This window comes from Sparus aurata, chromosome 3 (assembly GCF_900880675.1).
Source record: "Sparus aurata chromosome 3, fSpaAur1.1, whole genome shotgun sequence".
NCBI lineage: Eukaryota > Metazoa > Chordata > Actinopteri > Spariformes > Sparidae > Sparus > Sparus aurata.
Genome location: NC_044189.1, coordinates 9,069,229 through 9,089,789, shown reverse-complemented (window position 1 = coordinate 9,089,789; position 20,561 = coordinate 9,069,229). Strand labels below are relative to the sequence as shown.

General features: G+C 46.3%; 1 protein-coding gene across 3 annotated transcripts in view; it reads right to left on the bottom strand.

The window, feature by feature from the left end:
* epha10 (EPH receptor A10) overlaps window positions 1-12,737 on the bottom strand; it is a 170,953-nt gene extending 158,216 nt beyond the window's left edge. For 2 of the 3 annotated variants that reach the window (XM_030412556.1, XM_030412557.1), the window contains exon 1: window positions 12,366-12,737. In XM_030412556.1, the coding sequence (XP_030268416.1) occupies window positions 12,366-12,444 (79 nt within the window). In that variant the 5' untranslated portion in view covers window positions 12,445-12,737. The remainder of the gene's footprint in view (window positions 1-12,365) is intronic. The other variant, XM_030412558.1, reaches the window with a different exon arrangement.
* Window positions 12,738-20,561: the final 7,824 nt, after the last annotated feature.

Here is a 20,561-nt window from a genome sequence, read left to right as displayed (position 1 = left end):
TATTCAGATATTCCTGATAACTTCCAGTTAGTGGTGTCACGAAATCCATGATTTAAGCACTGAGGGCTACGCTACTTGTTAGACAATCGCATCTGTATTTGTCAAGATCAACAGATCGTTCTTTTTTCTTTCCAATTCCAATTTCCAATTCTTTGCAGATATAAGGTATGTCGAGTTTAAATAAGATTCACCAAAAGTTTCCAGAGTTCAACAAAAGATACCATCTTTGGGGGCATTTGACGATAAACAAACCAAAAGACTGAAATTCCATTTGTTACCAAGATCGTTTTCTCTCTAACCTGTCCAGAGTGAAGCATCTTCCGAAGCAAATCGATAAACGGATCTCCGGCAATGTTATCGGCTCGGTTCAGGTTTTTGGTTCATCCCCCACGAGTAAACCCTCTTCTCAAAGAAATCAAGAAAAGGATCTTTGAAACACCTCCAAGACTGTCAGAGTAACCTTCACCACCAGTTGACAGTCTGCGTTCACACAGGTTGAATGCCAGTAAGACGCGTCTTTGAAGCAGTTTTCTGATGCGTTCGTTGTATTTTTTCCATTCTTTGGCGGCGCAAAAGTCGCCACACAGGGTCGCTGATCGTAATTAAAAGCTCTTTCAATCAGTTTTCCCATTTGGGATCGAACACGCTCTATGTCCTGAAAAAATAAAAGTGTTAATATTTAACATTAAATATAATATGTTTTGTGCTATCGGCCGACTCTTGAGCACTTCTGTTCACTCGAACAGATTTTTTTCGTGTCCTTTTTGCCTCTCGACTGCCTCCCATATTCTCACTCCACGCTTCGTTTCCTCCTCCCCCCCCTCCCGTCCTCGTTTGGACCTACAGTAAACTGAGCACGATATAAGTTCCATCCATTCCCACCTCACCACTTAGCCCTTCACAGCCCGTTCCACTCTCCCTATTGCACTTTTTGATAAACCGAGCAGATCAGGTCCCATGCTGCTATGTTAACCTTCCTTGCCACCCGCCACATTATATCCTCTGGCACCTACAAAGCTGCACTCTCACTCCCGCCCTCGCCGTCTGATACACTGAGAAGAGCAGGTCCCATGCTGGCACGTTAACCTGCCTCGCCCACTCAACCCCCATTACATCCTTTTGCCATCTACGCTGCGCTCACACACACACACACTCTCGCCCTCAGCCCGGTCACTAACACCCTTTCATTATGGATAGTCTTCTCCGCGGGGGGCTATCACTTCAAAGACACCCTGCTTCCCTCCTCCGTGTCGGCGTGGAGAGGGTGCAGATGACGGGGATGCAATGAGGTGTGCGGGAGGTAAGACTGGGGGTGGGGTGGCGGTGGGGGGGGGTTGCACGGGGAGGGGTATCATAAAAAGTGACTGAGCCGGAGCCGCGCGATTTATGTATTTATTCATCGCCGAGGAAGCTGCGTATTAAAAGGTCGGGCAATTTTCCAGGTCACTGCCCAAACCCACACACGGTGAGGAAGCGAGAGGATGAAGAGGACAGGACGAGGTAGACGAGAGAAAGAGAGAAAGAGAGAGAGTGAGAGAGAGAGAGAGAAAGAGAGAGAAAGAGAGCGCGTGGCTACGTTGGCAAGCTGGTGGAGGCGATAGTGGCAGGTGGACACACACCGGCGCGCTCAAAACCTCACCTGTGCTCCTATGTGTATAAGCCAAATTTGCCTTAGCGTGCTTCTTTTTTTTTTTCATTTTGTGTGCGCTTGCTGTTTGTTTGTCGAGGAGAGAAAGAAGTGGAGCGCTTCGACGGTTTGTGTGTATGCAATCGCGTCTGTCTGCACACCGGCTGTGGTTAATGAGTTTGAAAGGTCAAACGCCTCTCCAGAAAGATTAATGGGGTTTCCTAGGCACGGGGGTAATGGTTTACGAGGGGCCCAGCCGGACACATTTCCAACATGACGGTCATTACCACCTCAGAGCGGAGACGGAAAGGAGGGATGGCGAGCGGGAAAAAAAAAACAAGGACGACACAAATCTGCTGGGCGGCTGGCTGGCAGCAGGTGGAGGACAGTGAGCGTCCGGCCAGCTGATGTACATGTGTTAATCATTCTGGTGCATGTGCGTGATTGTGTGCACACAACTCTTCAGACAACCGATTCCACTGAATATTGTCTCCCTTGTATTGAGTGCAGTTGGCAGATTATGGCTCGAAATAGATTTTTAGCATCAACAACCTCTTTTACGACCAGTGCAGATCTTCTGGTTCCACTGTCATTATGCAAACTGACAGGAAAACCATGTGTTGTAAGAATAAATATAACCAGAGGTAAAAAAAAAACAAAAAAAAAAAAACAACAAAACATTAGCATGTAGCTCTGGTCAGTGTGAGGTCATCCTCCTTGCTGTGACCAAGAAGTTTAATCTGATTGGATTTGAAAAGTCGGCTGCAGGCTGTTCTGTGCACGGCTGACACGTCCTGTCTTGTGGTCCTTTCAGGTACTGTGAGCTTCAAAATGGCAAGACCTGACAGTCAGCTGAGTAGCAGCGGGCATTTGGACGATGAACACGTTTGCAATATCTTATTGCCAACGTGCACGCTTGATATTTTTTTTTATTTATATAATCATTAAAGAGGAACTCCACCCTGAAAAACAGAAATCCAAAAAAAAAACATGACCTCTGAAGCGCCGCTCCTTATTTCTGCTCGCAACTCATGGCTACATTTGCATAAAACACTTAAATTTCCATCCAAAATGTTGGATGCCAGAGTTGCATTGTGGGTAATGAAGGCGGCAGGTTTGGTGAGGGAAGAAGACTGCATGGAATAAAACAAAACAAAAAAAAGACAAAATCTCTGCCAAATCGGTGGAGTGCTCCGACAATGCAATGCTGTTTAGCAGCCAACAGTTGGCCCCAGGTTTCAAACCAGCACCTGAATGCACCGTACATAAATAGAGCAGCCTGTGTTCAGTCTCTCTCTGTGTCTGAGTAGGTTTTGTACTGCAGCTCGATTCGGCTCAGTGATATAGGCATGACTCCAGGGTGCAGACTATTTTTGGTCGCACAGGCGCCCAAAAATCTGTCAAGTGCGAGTGAACACTTTCATCGGTCGCACCAGCGCCCCTACAAATTAGCAGTTTGGTTTTTTTATTCTTTTGAACAATTGAGATGAGATTCAAATGAAGAAAAACACGGATTTGCACCTTTGCTTCCTGTTTACAATCATATACACGTGTTAAAAAGTGAAATCAAAATGTCAAAAAGTCAAACAGCTGACATTAAGAGGAGGACTCGGGGTCATTATGGCTGCAGTGTTTCTGAATAGCTGCGAGCACGTGCGATCGGGCCATTCTTGCCCAAATGTTACATAACACAGCTTTTGAAAAACGTGTTCGCAAAACTTACAGAAAGTAATTAAAATTTCATTACCCCACTGTATCTATATTAGACGACGTGGGAGAAGAGATATCTTGAGAGTCGTCGCTGGCGTCGTGTAGCGCTTGATACGGGCGCGAGAAGAAAAGAAGGGCCTGGCAGAAAGATGTGCATATATAAACATGTTTAATGTAAGGTGCAGTCTTTTCTCCTCGTCGCCAAACACACACGCTCAAAGTGAGTCCTCCCGGCGCGCCTCCTCGGGTCAAACATGTCAGAGGAGAACCGGCGGACATGAAAAGAACATTAGGAGGCAGCGTTCAACGGGGGCCAGCCGGCCTCAGCCCGAGCCAGCCACGCGGACACTGACACGGCGGAGCAAAAATAAAAAGAAGTGGAGGCTAATGGCAGAGTTCAGACGCTGAGGTGTGCAGGGTCTGCCGTGCGTGTGCGTGTGTGTTGCAGTGTGTGTGTTGCTCGAAAGAGGGCAAGACAGCTGGGAGCATGAAACTTTGAGCGTGAGTAGATGTGGGTTTTTTTTTTTCCTCGTGCGGCTTTGAAACATGTGCAGCCCGGTTTGGTACAGGGACAACATGAAAAGGGCCGCGCCTCATGTTTTAACAAGATGGGAGCCCACTCTTTGTTCTGCTCACGTGACGGTTACGTAACTGGGTAACGGACCGCTGGACAACGCTGCCTCAGCTGCAGCCAATCCAAACGGTTCAACAGCGCGTTTGGCGACAAAAACAGCATTTCTCCAAGACACGCAAACATATTCAAGGCAGCATCAGGATTCTGCAAGTTCTCCAAAAGGACTTAGGTTTAAGTTTCAGAGGTGGAGCAAAGGAAGGGGGAAGTCAGGTATTACCAGACTTTAACCTCATAATAATTCTTGAAAACGTATATAAAGTTACATAAATCTAAATTTAATGCTGTTCTTGAACCATTTGGAGTAAAGGCCTAGTTCCGGGTCCTTTTGAATGATTACACTCTGGGTTTTATTCCCAATTAGTCAGAATCATGGTAGACCTGCAGGCACTGTGTCATAGAAATTTCAACACAGAGAGATAAAGAGGTTTATAATTAAAAAATAAGCACGCGGATGGCTTATTATTAGACGTATTAGCTCGAAAACACAATAGGATGATACCATTTGGCCTCAGCTAGTCTTAGTTCAAAATTGATGCCAATATCAGACAAAATTAATACTTTTTAAAATGTATGTAAAATTTGATCATCATTTCCTTTTTCATAGCAACTTTGTGAATATAAAATGGTCAGAAAAAAGTGCTGAGTGGAAAAAATACAACATGCAACAGACATACATGTTTGGAAACTTGCATAACTTCCAAGTTTTGACCTTAGAAAAACACATATTAGCTATATTGTCGTTTTTGAAATGTATTTGGCTAAACTTAAGTAAAAAAAAAAAAAATGTGTCTGAATTTCCACCAAAGTTTGGATGATTACTGCATTTTCCCAGAAGACAACGTGTGGATCTACGGAGAAGCGTGGCTAACAGTCTGTGCACAAACTGTGTGTTTGTGTCGGTGCGCGATCCAGGACCTCCGTCACCTCCATGACAGTGTGATGGGACCGCCTAAACCAGGCTCAATTGAGGCTGATGGTCTCTGAGCCAACATCTGAAAGGGAGGTCAACACATTTAACCTCTGGAGGAATACCGCCTCCACACACACAAACAACCACACACACACACACACACACACACACAGAGGTTATAATTCCTTTCTCTAGATTTTCCTCACAAAAGCTGGTTCTTGATTCAAAAGAAATCGACGCGTCAGAGCGTTCATGATCAAAACTGCAGGACGTCGACTTCATTTGAGTCACTTTGGAGTCAGATAGGGTCAAATTTGCAAGAAACGAGTAAAAGCACGGGAGTCTTCAGGTGTGTTTTGCTCAGATTGGCGGCGTGTCTCACCAGCAGCTCCTGTTCATCCCGTCACAGATGGAAAGAACAAAGCTCGCCCGTCCTGCTCGCCTCAATAACTCTATCCTCGTGAAACCGGCTGATGTGGCTGATGATGTTTTTCACCATCAAGACAAAAACAAGGAAATCAAATGAAAAATAGCCGGGGAGCGTGAGGGTGGGAGGCCGACGGAGCTCCGCCGAGTTGTCGGTCCAATTCCCAACACGCCCGCCCACATCAAGCCTCGCATTAATGCGGTTGCGTGTTTACTCTAGATGCAAAACACCCCGAGCTGAAATTTCTGCCAAGAGCACGGCTCCAGCTCACACACACACACGCATGCACACACGGCAGTGACATTTATCAACTTTAGACACCTCAGGACGGAAAAGCCTGCCAACAAAAAACTCCTCTAATCCATTAGTATCCGCAACAAAGGCAGCCGAGATGAATAATGAGTTTGAGGCGTCCATCGCAAAAAATCAGGCAGAAATCTGTCTTAACCGCGGCGGGATGCTGACGGTGTGGGTGGTTGAGGACTTTTTTTCTTCTTTTTTTTTTTTTTTTTGAAACTTAATATTTTTCCTAGTCTTTTTATGCATATAACCTTTGAAGAACCTTTAGAGAACAGGCCCTTGAGATGTTTGCATAAGGCTCCGGCATGAAAGCGCGAGTGCATTTTGCTCGAGCAGCTCGGCTTAAAGACTTCTTTCTTCTCCTCTTCGCATGTGGTCCGCAGTGTCAGGCGATCGTTTTCACCCTCTGTTTTAAGGGATAAACACACCTACAGCAGCTGCACACTATACATTTTCCACCATTTCCTATTCATGTCATGCTATTCATAATATTCCCCTTTCATTTTTGCTCTCAGAGTGCTCCAGATTGATTCATTAAACGTGGGAAAACACTGCAGGATCCCATTTCTAATATATAAAATTACACGATATCGGATCCTTAACAGAAATTTAATGTCAATTAATCAACTAACTGATGATCATTGTACTTTTTAAATGGTGTTTTAATTTCCTGCTCTCCCCGCGCCGCTGCCGGCCTCCTCAGCCTCCCTTTACTGCTATATTACTCTTGCTGATGCCACGATTTAATTATCAGCCGCACAAATTAATGACATATCATTACATTCCGGTGTAATTAACAAGTCGGCTGAGATGTATTTAAAATCGCCCCCGAACAAAAAAAAAAAGCAGTTTGTTTGTGCCGCACGTTGCGAGGACAGAGACGGCGGCTGAAAAATTAGAAAAACAGAAGGGAAGAAAAAAGGTGCCTGATGGGAAAACTAAGATGTGAGGGAAATGTGTAGAGTGGCCGAGGCTGTCGCATTCGAACACGCACACACACGCACACACACACACACACACACACACACAGCAGCTGCAGAAGACGTTCTGGCATGGATTCATCAATAAAATGATGCGCAGTCCGCAGCTCCTTCATCTATCATGCAGCTGCACAGAGCCCCTTCCTCACTGTCCAATATGGCTGAAACACCTGCTAAATCCCCATCTTTCCTCCCACATGTGCGCACACACACACACTCCCACACACACACTCTAACACACCCCTTCCTCAGTCTTGCCTACCCAGCAGAATATCCCCGATGCTGTTGTGCTGTCCTTACCCCGAACAAAAGAAATCAGGTGACCCTATTGGCATCCGATAGTCACGCACACTTCCCTGCTACACACACGATCCATCTATCAGTCTCAGTCAGTGTGTTCCAGCAGAGTGGGAGGTAAATAAGGAGCCGCCGCATCGACTCGTTACAGGAACCCGTGGTCTGTTTGATTACATGTAACATGCGAGAGCCGCGGAACAAAGCGGTGGTGGCAGCTCGCAATTCCCTCGTCGCCCGCTCCCTCCCACTTGCCTTCGCTAGCCTCCAATTTTCTTCCTGTCACTCCCTCATCTACTGTTCCCCGCTTTCGCTCCGACCCGGCCTCCCTTATTCGTCGCCCCTCGACCCGGCGCGCCTCTGCTTGTAATGCATTCATTTTTTTTTTTTGGATGAGCCTCCCCTCTCTACCTTCCCCTCCCCGTCTTCGCCCCTCCTCTTGTCTCGCCAGAAAATGACATCGTCCCTGAGGCCTCGGCGAGAGAATGTCGCCGCGCTACGCCTGCCATCTTCGCAAATCACTCTGACCTTTCGCACTCACAGAGGTCACGGTCGCCTGATCCAACCGAGCGTGGGTCCAGGGCTGTCCTTCGCCAGCCAAAGATGGACCGGTGCATAGGGCCCGGCAGTGGCAGCAGAGCAGAAATAAGCCTGCATCAATCACAGACAATTAGTCGCAATTGATGCCTGGGAGGGTGGATTGCTCCTCCACTGCCAGTCTGGCAATTGCTGGTAAACCCAATATTAGTCAATCAGATAGCTTCTAAGTACTAATTATATGATTCAGTAATCATATGACATACGAGAGGAGTTTAGTAATGAAGAGATGTTTTGATTATGTTGCGTTAAAGTCAGCAGTAAGCAGAATTATCGACGCTTCCCATCTCGGTACAGCAGTTTTTAAAGCTAAATGATACATCACCGAAGGAACCGGATAACAACGTAAGTGACGTTAGCCGAGACCTGGTAAGTTGAAGATGTATTCGCGAGCTGCCTTCACCGGCAAACGAAAAAAAAGGAAAGGTTGGTTTCAAAATGCACACACCCTCGCCAGCAGACGGAACATCGATAATGGATGACTCTGCGAAACCTTGACATTTTTGAACACGGAATATCAGATGAGGGATATTTTCAGTCCGACTTGGGTATCTTGACCAGGACTGCTTACGGAAAGATTGGGATTTGGAGAAGTGCATCTGCGGTCGAGGTAAGGTTAGACAACCAAAAGGTTTGTGGTCGAGGGACAAAAAAGCTCTGGAGGGTCGGACCGAACACAACGCAGCCTTTAAAAGGTGAACGCTTGAGTATGAACTCGATGGAAAGATGTAAGTGGAAGCCAAAATCCCCCCCAGGGCAGTGAAAATTGAGGTGAACATTTGACCAAGTGGGCTGTAAATGTTTCAGCTTGAAAGGAGAAAAATTGCGCTTGTGACAAGACCTCGTGACTCGGCAACGGAGACGAGACGAGACGAGAGAAACCGCAAATGGGTTCACTGAGGCAGCAGTCTCCGGCGTAAGGGTTGGACCCTTTCACCTCCTCTTGCCAACTTAAGACTCTAAAACTTTTAGTTTTCGCCTCACTACTTGAAAGGCTTCCTGCCCCGACGGTTAGCTTGACGAAAACTACTTACGGAGAGAGTGTCATTTCAAAAAAGGGTGAATTGTGACTCATATATGACTAGACAACCAAAACTCTTGGTAAGGAAAGATCGCGGTCAAGGGAAAGAAGCCAACATTTACTGACGCTCCGAAGGGTCAGACCGAATGCAGCGCAAGATTTCAGAGGTGAAAGCTTGCACACGAACTCGCTGAAAAGATGCAAGTGGAAGCCAAGATCCTCCTGCGGAGTGCAAATTGAGGTGAAGATCTGACGGAGCGGGGTTCAAAAGATTTCTGCTTGAACGGAAAGATGAAAAAACAAAAAAAAACAAGCTTATGCCAAGACCTTTATGACTCCACAACAGAGAGGAGAGGAGAGAAAACTAAAGACAAACAAATGAATCACAAGTTCCCGGTAAGTTTTGGAAGATGAGCCGCATGCTAAGCTGTCACACACACACACACGGACCAACAGACAGGGTCGACAGGTACGCTGAGGCAGAACTCAAGCGGACTCAAGACACTTTGCATCCCCTAACTACCACTTTTCTACTAACTTTTACTTTGGGCTTTGCCACTGACAAGGCATCCTCCTGCGCTGACACTGAGCATTGGAGGCAGAATTACACTTTATAAGGGCCTTCGCAGACACACTTCCACCGAGGCTTTATGAGTCATTTTATGGCACTTTCAACCTTTTAAAGCTGACTTGAAGTCTCAAGGACCTGTCACATTTTAAGTTGATCTTTCAGCAGTGGGTGGGGGGGGGAACCATTCCCTGATGAACCGCTGTGTATTACTGTCAAGTTTAATAGTGCGAAAACTGGGACTTCATCCCAAAACTACCACCCGGCATCATGGAGAATCATGGGCGGAAGATGTCAGCTGTAAATTTGAAATTGCGTCCTGGCGCGAGGCGCACCGGCGTAATAAGGCTGCGGGTAAACAATGGGCTGAACGCCTGCCAAGAGCGCGGTGCAGTCGGTTCTGACCGGCCGCTCAGACACGACAGGGCATCAAACAAAAGCTCCGGCCCGCACAAACAGGATGATCCCACAGGTTAAGGCCGGGGCTCTCAATCACTCCGGCTCCTCTCCATCACTCTGCCTCTATTGTTCTGTACCTGAGCGCGGTGCCCTCTCTCAGCTTGCTGCAGAATGGATGGATGCAGAGGAAGAGGGAGGGAGGGAGGGAGGGAGGGAGGAGAGGGAGGAGAGGGGGAAGTAAATGAGATCCCGATGAGATGCCAAGGTGTGTTAGCTGTGAGGTGCGGGGAATGAGAAAAGCGGCCTGAAGGGAAGGAGGGAGGAAGGGGGGGGAGGGAGGAGGGAGGGAGGGAGGGAGGGGGTAGGAGTGGCTAGATTGACTGTGCGCGAGGTGCCGGTATGGGGTAGTGGACACCCGCTCGTATTAGTGTTTGCTAAGTCAGCTCGGGATGCAGGAAGCGTGTACAGGGGAGGGGAGAAGAGAAGGGGAGGATGAGGAGGAAGACACATGAGAGGAGAGTGGGAAGACGAACAAAGGAAAACAGGAATACGGGGGGGGGAGAAGAGTGGAGCGGGGAGGAAGATGTTGAGCACAAGGTAGTCTTGGCGCATGACGAGAAATTTAACGAGAGCGAGGCAAAGTGGACCGCGTAACCGTGGCTGAAAGCGACTTAAGCGTTAAAAAAGGGCACATGGGTAGTCTGTGAAAGAGGAATTTTATGAATAGCGATCAAAAAGTCACGTAAATCCTGAAGGTTTCAACAAAACTCCCCAAAATTCCAACTACAGCCAAGACTTATGCGCGCGCTTCCTTTGTTAAACCCGTCTCCGGTGGCAGTTTTGGCACTCGAAACCGGATGCGTGTCGACAGGTAGCTAAATTGCCTCAATTAACACGGACGCCGTGGCGGAGAATTTTTCCAAGGAGAAGGAACTCTCCCGAGAGGTTTTTTTCCCCCCCTATCTCCCCAAATCCTTACGAACAGCGGGGAGGAATCGCTGCCAATAGCAGCCTTCAGGAGCACATTGCTTTCGCAGCAATTAATCGCTGTCACAACATCAATTAAACAAAAGCTAGCATCCAAATCCTGGCTACCCAGCATTCCAGGGAACCCAATCAATCTGGCAGCGGGTCCTCGTGAGATGAATCCAAAGAGCGTGCGAGCGTTCGGATAAATGGGGGCCCTCAAGTACCAGGAAATGTCACACGATGCATGTACGCTCGTGTGTGTGTGTTTCATGAGAAAGCTTGCATGCGAGGCCAACGTGTACGTGTCAAGCGCAGCCTGTGCATTGATCCAGACATGCGTGTGTGCCGGTGGAGTGCATTATGCGCGTTTCAATGATGTATGGCTGCGAAGTGTGTGAGCTTGCCAAATGTACTTTATCTATAGAGCAGAAGTAGGTTACTGTATATCTGTGTGTGCGTGTCTGGCACATGCACGAGCGTGTATCAAAATCCACTCAGCCGCACCTGGCCAATAAATGCATGTTTTTTTTTTCTTTAAAGAAAGAGCCCGGGGGGGTTCTGAAGCCATTATGTTGGTTTCCACTTCACAATTTCGGAACTGATGATAGGATCACTTCCCTGAACACAAACACACACATACACAAACTCACACTGGAGCAGCTCTGTGTGGGAGTTTGAGCTGATATATAAGTTGCGCAGGTTCAACTTGTGCGTGCAGGAAAGTGCTCGTCTGTGGCAGTCGGCCAGGCTCGCCGGTAAACTGCTGGACCCCAGCAGCTCCCCTCGCTCTCTGACACACTTCGGTGCCGATGCACAGGGGCAATTAAACAAGCCCACAATTCCAAATCCCCATCCCACACCGGCATTATATCTTGATAAACGACTCAGTGGGGTTGTGCATTGTCTCTCTCCCCCCCTCCCTCCACCCGCCACCTGCATTGCTGTTTTGATACTGATGGGAAAGACAGAGGAAGTGTCTGAGAATAACAGCTGCCCAGCTGTTTGTAACTGACTTTTTGGAGAGGAGCTGTGCTGGAGAAAAGAAAGAGGGAGAGGAGAGGATAAGCAGTAAGGCATCAGCCCTAATGCGTCCTGTCGTCCGTGCCACAGCTACGGCATGAGAAAAAAAAGACAAAAGAAAACCAGTTGCGCACAGATACCGTGACAGAAAAAAAAAATAAAAAGCCCAGCACAAGATCCGAATGTTTGTGACAGCACACCGGGGATTTCATCCTCGCAGCGAGAACGCTCTCCTGAACGGAACTGACTTTTCCTTTCAGAATAAATCACAAACAGGGACGGTGAAGCGGACAGCGGCTCTGCACTGTGTGGCTACAGGAATGGAATTGCGCCTCAGTTTGTGTTTAGGACGCAAATCCTTTAAAACAACTTGTCCGCGTCAGCCATCGCGTTCCCCATCTCTCTGCGAAGACTGACGGAGACGCTGGAAATATTTATTTATTTATTTATTTTGGACAACCTCCCGCACCGCAAGTGTATTATTGTGTCATGTATTATTTAATTTTGATTTAGTGGCAGTTTAGTTACAAAGAAGCTGACAATCTGATTCAATCGTGTTTGTGCGCATTTTCGGGGTAAAACGCTGCGAGTTCACTGAGCTCAGATGCGTAAATCCGTCAGCTTTCTGATGACGCGTCTCTCTCGATGGTCAGGAAGAAAAGGGATTTTTTTTTTTTTTTTTTTAAAAGCACAACAACACTTTAAATGCTGTTTATCTCCGCACTCATCATCGGAAACAACACACCTGCGTCTCCTCACAGGACAAGCGCAGATGCCAAACTATCTCCGCCGCGGACATCTGTCCGTGGATCAACGCTGCCCGCTGCGGAGACCAGTTTGGACACAACCGAGCCAAAAAAAATAAAAATAAATTAAAGCCCACACAAACACACACACGTCCCCACATACCTTCTTCGGCGTGACAGTCTTCTTCCAGGTTCACCAATAATATCCAAAGCACCGAAATCAGCGTTTTACGGAGATCCATGTTTGTCTGGCCAGTTCCGCGGGGCTCTTGTCATCTCTCTCCAGCCTGCGCGCAACGCACCGCAGCAAGAGACGCGCTCAGTGTTTCGGAGCGGAGCGGAAGCCGTCTGGGCAAATAGTGCGGGAGCCACGGAGCCACACGGCCTATTTCATATCTCGGGGGAGGGTTTAACGCGCGAGATTGACACCGGGCGAGCGCAATGGAGTAGGGCGCGAAGGCGAGGGTACGGGAGGGTCGTCCTATCACCGAGCAGCGACCTGAGGCGTCCGCGCCAGGTGTTTCCACCACAGTCAACAGAGTCTAACGCGCAGTGCTGCCGTTTGCTACACACTACACAGAGAGGTGTGGGTGAGTCAGGGACCTTTTGTGGATTTAGCTGGAGAGTTTACATTTCTCCGCACTTGTTTAATGAGCTCCCTGTCTTGGTTGTGGAGGTTCGGTTTAGTTTTATGATTTCAATTCACACAAACAAACTCAACAGCTGGAGAAGAAGAGCATCTTAGTGTAAATCAGTGGAACACACAATTGACAGACTCTTCAGTTATATGTGAACACTTAAAGGGGCAGTGTGTAGTTTTTGAGAAGAAATTCAAACTCACAATTTGAACATTAACAACATTAATGAGGTAATAATACAAACTCATAAATGTTTATTTTTTCCGATAACGGAATTAACAAGAAAAATAAGTTCCCCGGAACACTGTTGAAGCGAGAAAGGTGGCAGGGTCCGCCACATATAAACAAAGTAAGGTCAGTTTGTTTATCCAGTCATGAAAACAAAGAGAGTTTGTTTGTTTAGTTTGTTCAGACATAAAAAAAAAATACCTCTCTTCTTTTTAAAGCTTCTTCCTCAAAAACTACATAATGTTCCTTTAATAGTAAAACCATATGTATATGGACAAAAATGTAAATAATCAGACTTTGGAATTACAAAATCTTTGACTTTTGATATCAACCAGAGACAGTAGCAGACCGTTCAGTGATCTTTCTTTCTTTAATTGTCATATTTAAAGGAACACATAGGCTGTATCATGGACCAACATCAGGCATCAGTGTTGTATGAGCTGCATACATTAGCACAGGGCTCAACAGGAAAACACTCACAAGCAAGGATGTCACTTTGTGCTGAACAGTGGTGGAAACATAAAAGTAAGATAGTCACTGAAACCTTAGTTTAGGTTTTAATGTACGGAGGGGTTGGTGCTCTTACATGAAACAATTCAAGGGCTTTTCAAAGGCAAGGTGTTTCAGAATTAAAGGCCAATAAATCATATGGATTTTCAAATGTACCAGTCCGACCCGGCACCGCACTCAAGGGCACCACTGTGTTGGAAACAATTTTAAAGAGCCTTCAACGTGTGTGGTCTTAAGGCGATGTAGCGAGGAGATTGTATAAGGTCAGAAAAGATAATAAAGGGGGCAGGAAAATGCATATGGCGAATCAACATTCATTTCACCTCCTTTGTTTGTTAGGATTATGATTAGGATGAGATTCATGACAGTTTCAAGCTTTTTTGTGCAGCTGGGACTTCTGTTATGCATGAAATCGGAGGATATCACTCTCACGGTGCTGTGAAATCGTGTACATGCATGATAGAAGTATCACTTATGGGGGGGAAACAATCATTTAAAATCTTATTTTAGGGCAAAGTCACCAATTTCCTTTTTCTTTTTTTTTTCAAATCAGATTTGACTGGTGAGTCTGCACATGCAGTGAAGTAAGACACACGCCCGATCTCGTTAGCCTGAAACAGCTGACCAGAGGTGCTGCCAAGATGGCTGCCAAGTGGCGAGACTTCGAGGTCAGTCACTTTTGTCAGTTTTCTAAAGATTTTGCTTGGATAAGAGCCATAGTAAGCTTAGCTGATTGACTAGCTAATGTTGCAAATGATCAAGAGGCTGAGGTGATGAACATAAATAATCCTATGTACAGAAACAAACAGAAAATACTATTAAGAAGATGTAAGACACTAGGTTAAAGGTGAAAAGTGATGTGACTAACTGAACTACTACATAGAAATCACCCTACAGTAACATACTGCATCTTTGCATACAATCTAACAGTTACTTTTTTTATGTTAAATGTGTTTTTGATAAAACCTTGAAGGAAAAACTCTATTAATACGTGTCAGTGTCCCCAACTCATAAGAAAAACACTGCAAAAACTCCTCTTAACACCAGATTTAATCAGCATATTTGATATAACTGAACATTTTCTTTGCACACACTCTCCACAAATTGACTGGAGATAATTTCTGTGATGGAAATCACCTCCTTCTCGGGGGACTATTGATTTGATGCGTCTTAAAGTGAGCAGTCATGTTCATAGTTTTCCGCACTGAGCAAACGTTATCGAGCTTTTTCCAGGTCTGTGTGTGTGTGTGTGTGGTTTTTCTCATACAGACGAGTAGAGAGACGTATTGAAGCACGGAGGTGATGTTTCAAGAGTTTGCATCACTGCAACACACAGACTACACTCAACAGTCCCCCCGGTCCGTCTCTTATCGGTGTAGTAACACACACAACCGGAATTGATCGCCCTCACAGTTTAGCTTTGAAAGCAATACAGTTTATCGCTGATTGACAAGCGAGATAGCGTGAAAACTAGTGATGTGACCACAATTCAGCCTTTCAAAGAGCACCTCTCCACCGTATGCATTTTTAAAAAATCATCACACGGTTCAGTCAGAAATCTCAAACGGATCATCGCGAACATTCAGCTCTCGTAATTGAATTCAGCCGAAGTGGCTTCCTCATTCTTTTCTGCTTGAAGTGGCTCTGCAAAATTACAATTACTTAATAATGTGGAATTCTATCAGTCTAATTACCGTAACGATCCATCTATTTTTACTTACTAAACAGTGAAACAGGCAGCTTCCTGAATGAAAAACCAGAGTTTAGGTCTCTTTTATTTTTTTCGGCTCTCGATCAGACAGTCGAGGTTCAAAGGCCGGCGCGGAAACTTCCTCGAAAACATGAAGCGGCCTTAATGATATGCAGCCTCCACTTGGCAGCTCCTCAGTATGTGCAGCCAGGCGCTGCTATTTAGCTACTTTTCAAACTTTAATGACGTGCTAATGAAAAGGCTAGTCAGCACACCTCATTTTCCCCTTAAGCAAGCCCTGCAACGGCCGGACATAAAACAGCTCCGTAATAAATGTAATAAGTACTTTTAATACCGCACACTCACTCTCTCTCACACACACAGTCCACACTCCCTCCTATATGCTCCATAATCAACGGTGAGACTCATTATCGTCGTTGTCACCCAGCCCCCCTCTCGCCGCTCTCTCCACTCAACCACATGCTCAAACACACACACACACACACATGCTCACACACAGATTATGGGCCATCAGGCTGACTGATCCTCCCCAGCAGGGGGGCTGGTAGCCTCAGTTCTGGGAGCTGATGAACATGATCATCTGTCCTCCTCTGTGGTCATTACTCACCAAGGACAGAGGCCAACAGCCCCCCTCGCTCACTCACTCTGCGTCTCTCCCTCCCTCCCTCTCTCTCTCTCTCCTCACAGTCCATTTACCTGCATTCACACAACACACTCTCCTTTGTGCCTCTCGCTCTCTCGCCACACGTCCGCCGCGACCACATCTGCCGCGGAAATTGTGTCAATTTTGGGTGTTCTCCACCACGGTGCCGAGCGCTCATTGAGGCGGCGTGTCCAGACTTTAATTTTGACGCGGGCGGCCCAAATCTGGTTCACGCAGGTGCAGCCTGAAATATGTGTTAATCCGACGTCTCTGTCTCCGGAGCCACCGATATGACAAACGATAAAACACTGTTTACCCTGTTTAGCTTGCAATTTTGCACAGTTAGCTGCTGACACGAGCAGATGCTGTGGAGTAGCCGCTAGTAGTCGGCAACTTCTGTTTCAACAGAAATACTTCTCTCCTGCTCTGCACTTCTTCCTCCTCATGGTTGCCGTTTAGAGCCACGTTTGTATTGTTTTTAAACCGTTCGTTTTACCTTTGCCCGATTTCTTGCACTGCAAGGGAGAGGAGAGACCAGGGTAACTGACCAAACACTCCTTATCAGTCTCTTATTCTAATAAAAATGTGTCTCTTACAGCAGCTTTGTAAGTTTTAGATTACAAATATACATTATTTCCTTCTTGTACCACTAGAGGGAACTCCACAGATAATAGTAGAGAAAGATCAATAGACCCACCAGTTGAAAAAACTACAAGGCCCACATTTGCGGTATTGATGGAACATCAGGACATACACTTTTTACTAGTGTTTGGACAACAGTTTAGCTCTATGTCCCGGAGGAATAACCTACATTAGCTTTAGCTACACACACAGTATGCTACCAGCTATTCAGTCTTTCCGAGGATAATGTTGACGACAATATAAATACTGAATATAGGCAGCCTGCCTGAGAGAAGCCGTCAGCCCCATTTTACTTGATTGCTTTGTGCACACACATCACTTTTCCCCTTTTGGCCTCTGTCAACATGCCAACACGAGCAGGCTGAATCATCTGCATCTCCCCCCCCCCCTTCAACACACCACCAGCCATGTGTTTGTATTATTGAACAGAAGCACAATCGCTGGGGAAAATAAAAAAAGATGTAAATCACAACCTGATAGCATACAGAGAGGTAAACACATGTCAATTCCAGCACGCGTACCCGTAGATGCAGCTCGGTTTTAGCAGCTTGGTTATAATGCGACAATTTCCTGCCGCCCCGCCCTCCCCGCTCCTCCCCGCATACATGTTGGAGAGACGGGAGGGCGAGGAGAGGATGGAGCAGAGTCACTTGACCTTTTCCGTTCCCCTGGCCGCTTCCGCAATCAGCCGAGCAGAACGAGGGAGGAACAAAGAGATAATAGGGAGAGCAGGTGAGCGAGTCGGCATGAATATACACACACATACATACATGCTGGTTAAGACTACATCTACAGTAAGCTGGCTAAAGCTGTAAATGCTGTTTACAAGAGCTAGCTGGAATTGGGGTCGCTTTGGGAAAGACCTCTGCTCCGGAGAGCCGCGATGGCCTCTGGAGCTGAGACGTGTGCCGTGTAAATTCCAGCCGGGGATCTTTGTCGCATGTCAGCCCGTCTTCTCTCCCCTCTTCACATTTCCTGAATGTCCAAATATTTTTCCTTTTCATCTTCCACTCAATCCCCTGCTTTTCACAATGACCTCCTGCTATATGCTGCGTTTCAATACGATGGTGAAGTCATCTCACAGTAAAAGCTAATAGAGATGAAATACAACAGCTGATAGCACTGATCCAGTCAGAAGATGAACTTTGTAAGTGATTATTGGCTATGATCTGGTGTTATTCTCTGGTTTGTCAGGTAAGTACGGTGGCCCTGAGAGCTCAAAAAATGTATCTGAAGTACGTCTGGGCTTCTTCAGAACAACACATTGTAAATATTGCACGTTATTCTAGAATGTTGATGCAGACAAAAGAATTTGGGTTCCGCAAATATTCTTCTTTCTCTTTGAGCACGGTCAAATTAAACTAAATGTTTTGAGATGTTTTGTAGTTTGTTCTTTCAACGCGAGATGACTTATTAGTCAAAATGTTCGCCTTCAATCCTTCGGTGTGAAAAACACATCTGAGTTATGGAATCATTAGGTAAGTACGGTGGCCCTGAGAGCTCAACGCAATGCATGAAAGAAAAAGCAAATAGGCAAGTTAAAAACACGTTCCCACCAATAACTTTGGTTGTTTTTGTCTCACTTTGCAGCATTAGATTTCAAACTGGAGAAAACGTTTTCTCAATTTGCTTTTTTTTGTTTTTTCTATTTGTATTTTTTTGAGTTGCAGTGCATTGGACTCTCAGGGCCACCGTAGATAAGTGTAGATGAAGCCACACTGACGACCGAGGCGACAGCCGTCTTTCATGAGTGGGTCTCACACTTACACAGTTTATGTTGAGTAGATCCGTTTTATACGTTCCGTATGTCTCCAGCGAGTATGGGATGGGTGGTAATGGACTACATGCCATCAAATTCATTTAATCATATAGAAGAAATACATATAATCAGCCTAGATTACATCTGAAACTAGAATGGCAACTGCTTAACGGTAATTTAAAGATCACCATATCTGTGACTCGCATCAGTGTTTACAGACTCATAGATACCAGCCAAGATCCCTGTGTTATCAACCGAAACATTTACAAAAGCCCTGTGTTGTGCTGTTAAAGAAAGTGGGAAAAAGATCCCGTCTTTATCCGGATCTGCACCAAAATCGCATGCGGTCTATTCTGGGCTGAGACCCGTCCTCCATCCAAGTTACGTTGAAATCAGTGCCGTAGTTTCTGTGTTAATCTGCTGACAAACCAACCGAGTGGCAAACAAACGGACACGGGTGAAAATAGAACCTCCTTGGTGGAGATGATTACCAAAAAAAAAAAAATGATGTGTGATATGTATTCAGAAAGTAATCCGCCCCAACTCTTGGTATCACTGTACTGCATTAGTGTGGACATGGTGCTAGCTTGGACACCCACGCCGCCCCCCCTCCCTTCCCTTTTCTCCTCCCGCTGCATAATGTCACAGTAATTTTTTCTGTTGACACCCTCTGGGATTTAAGAGAAGCGTAGGAGGAGTGAAGGGGGGGGGATTTGTGGGTGGGAGGTGAGAAGGGAGAAAGGGAGAGAAGGGGAAGGAGGAGAGGAGAGTAAATGGGACGTTGGAGCGAGCGGGGCTGTTTGATAACAGTAGGCCACCGGTCCCAGATGTATTGTAACATAGCTGTTATTCCCAAGATGGGACCCTCTAAACGCTGCCAAGTGAAAAGGTGTTAATGTGTCTTTGAGAGAGATGTGCGCCTACACACATGTAGTACACTTACACACACTTACACACACACACACACACACACACACAGCAGTGGTGACAATAACAGATACGGAGCGCTTTAAATGGGCAGAGGGGAGCAGGCGTCACTCTTTTCTTCATTCAGACGGGCGTGCGGAGGAATCGCCGTTCCCTTTACGAGACGATTAGCTGCCAGGCGTTAATCACACCGACGTCTCGTAATGAAATTAGATTAGCGGTATGCTCCGACAATATCTCCGGACAGATTGTTTTTATTACCTTCATTAGTATTTCTCTAATAGGCTGTTTGTGGTTTCTTAAGTGGATTTATTACAATCATACTTTTTCTTTTATTAATGCCAATGAGATGATAACCTTTATGAGCGGGCTGGACTGTAAATCAGATTCTGAACGTCGCGGGTGGTGTCAGAGCGAGGTCAGAGGGAGGAGAGGTCGTACTGCTGAATGGCACCGACAGGAAGTGTACGCTATTTATCGAACAGTTTGGGCGCTTCACATTGCCGTCAGACCGCCCTCTCCTGCGGGACTACATTCCCCCAACCGCACGACGTACGTATTCCTACGCACGAGCACAGCTGTGTTTATCCCGCACTGCGTTACCCAGCTATGTAAAGCACCAGAAATGTTCAAAATGTAGCTTACACTTAAATGGATATGTATTTCTATGGGCCTGCCTTCCTTAAGTTGGCTAAAATACGTCTTCTCTGCGTCAGTATGTTTCGCAGGACAGTGTTCCGCTTCCCTGCCGGTGCTACATGCTGCTTCTCCACACAGGAGGGAGAGCTGACGGTCATCCGCTGTAGGTGATATACTGACAAGGCATAAGTGCCTCATAAACCCCACATCAAAAGACCTGGACTATAACTTTAAGAGTTAACCAGGATGGTGTGGAGTTACTTTTTATCAGTACATCAGCCTGGTTTGAGAAGCAGGTCACGCTGGTGTCCCGGTGGCTCGTCCTGGGAGAAAAGCGGGTAAAGCAGCCCACGGGAGGACGACTGCCATCAACTAATGAGTCCTGGTGTCGCAATTTGTTCCGGGTACAGGAATTTATAGTGTCGCCAAGGTCATATGAAAGAGTCGCACGGGGACAGGACGTGGTCTCAGCAGAGGAAGGGCTCAGATTATTAACTCAGTAGATAAAGGGAGCAACACATACAAAAAACACAAAAGTACAAAAGTATTACCAGGAAATTGTACTTAGAAAGTGTCAAGAGGAAAAAAACTTGATCTGCAGAAAACTATATGTGACATTATCAGATTGTTGCAACGATGTACAGGTGGATACGCTTTAGGGG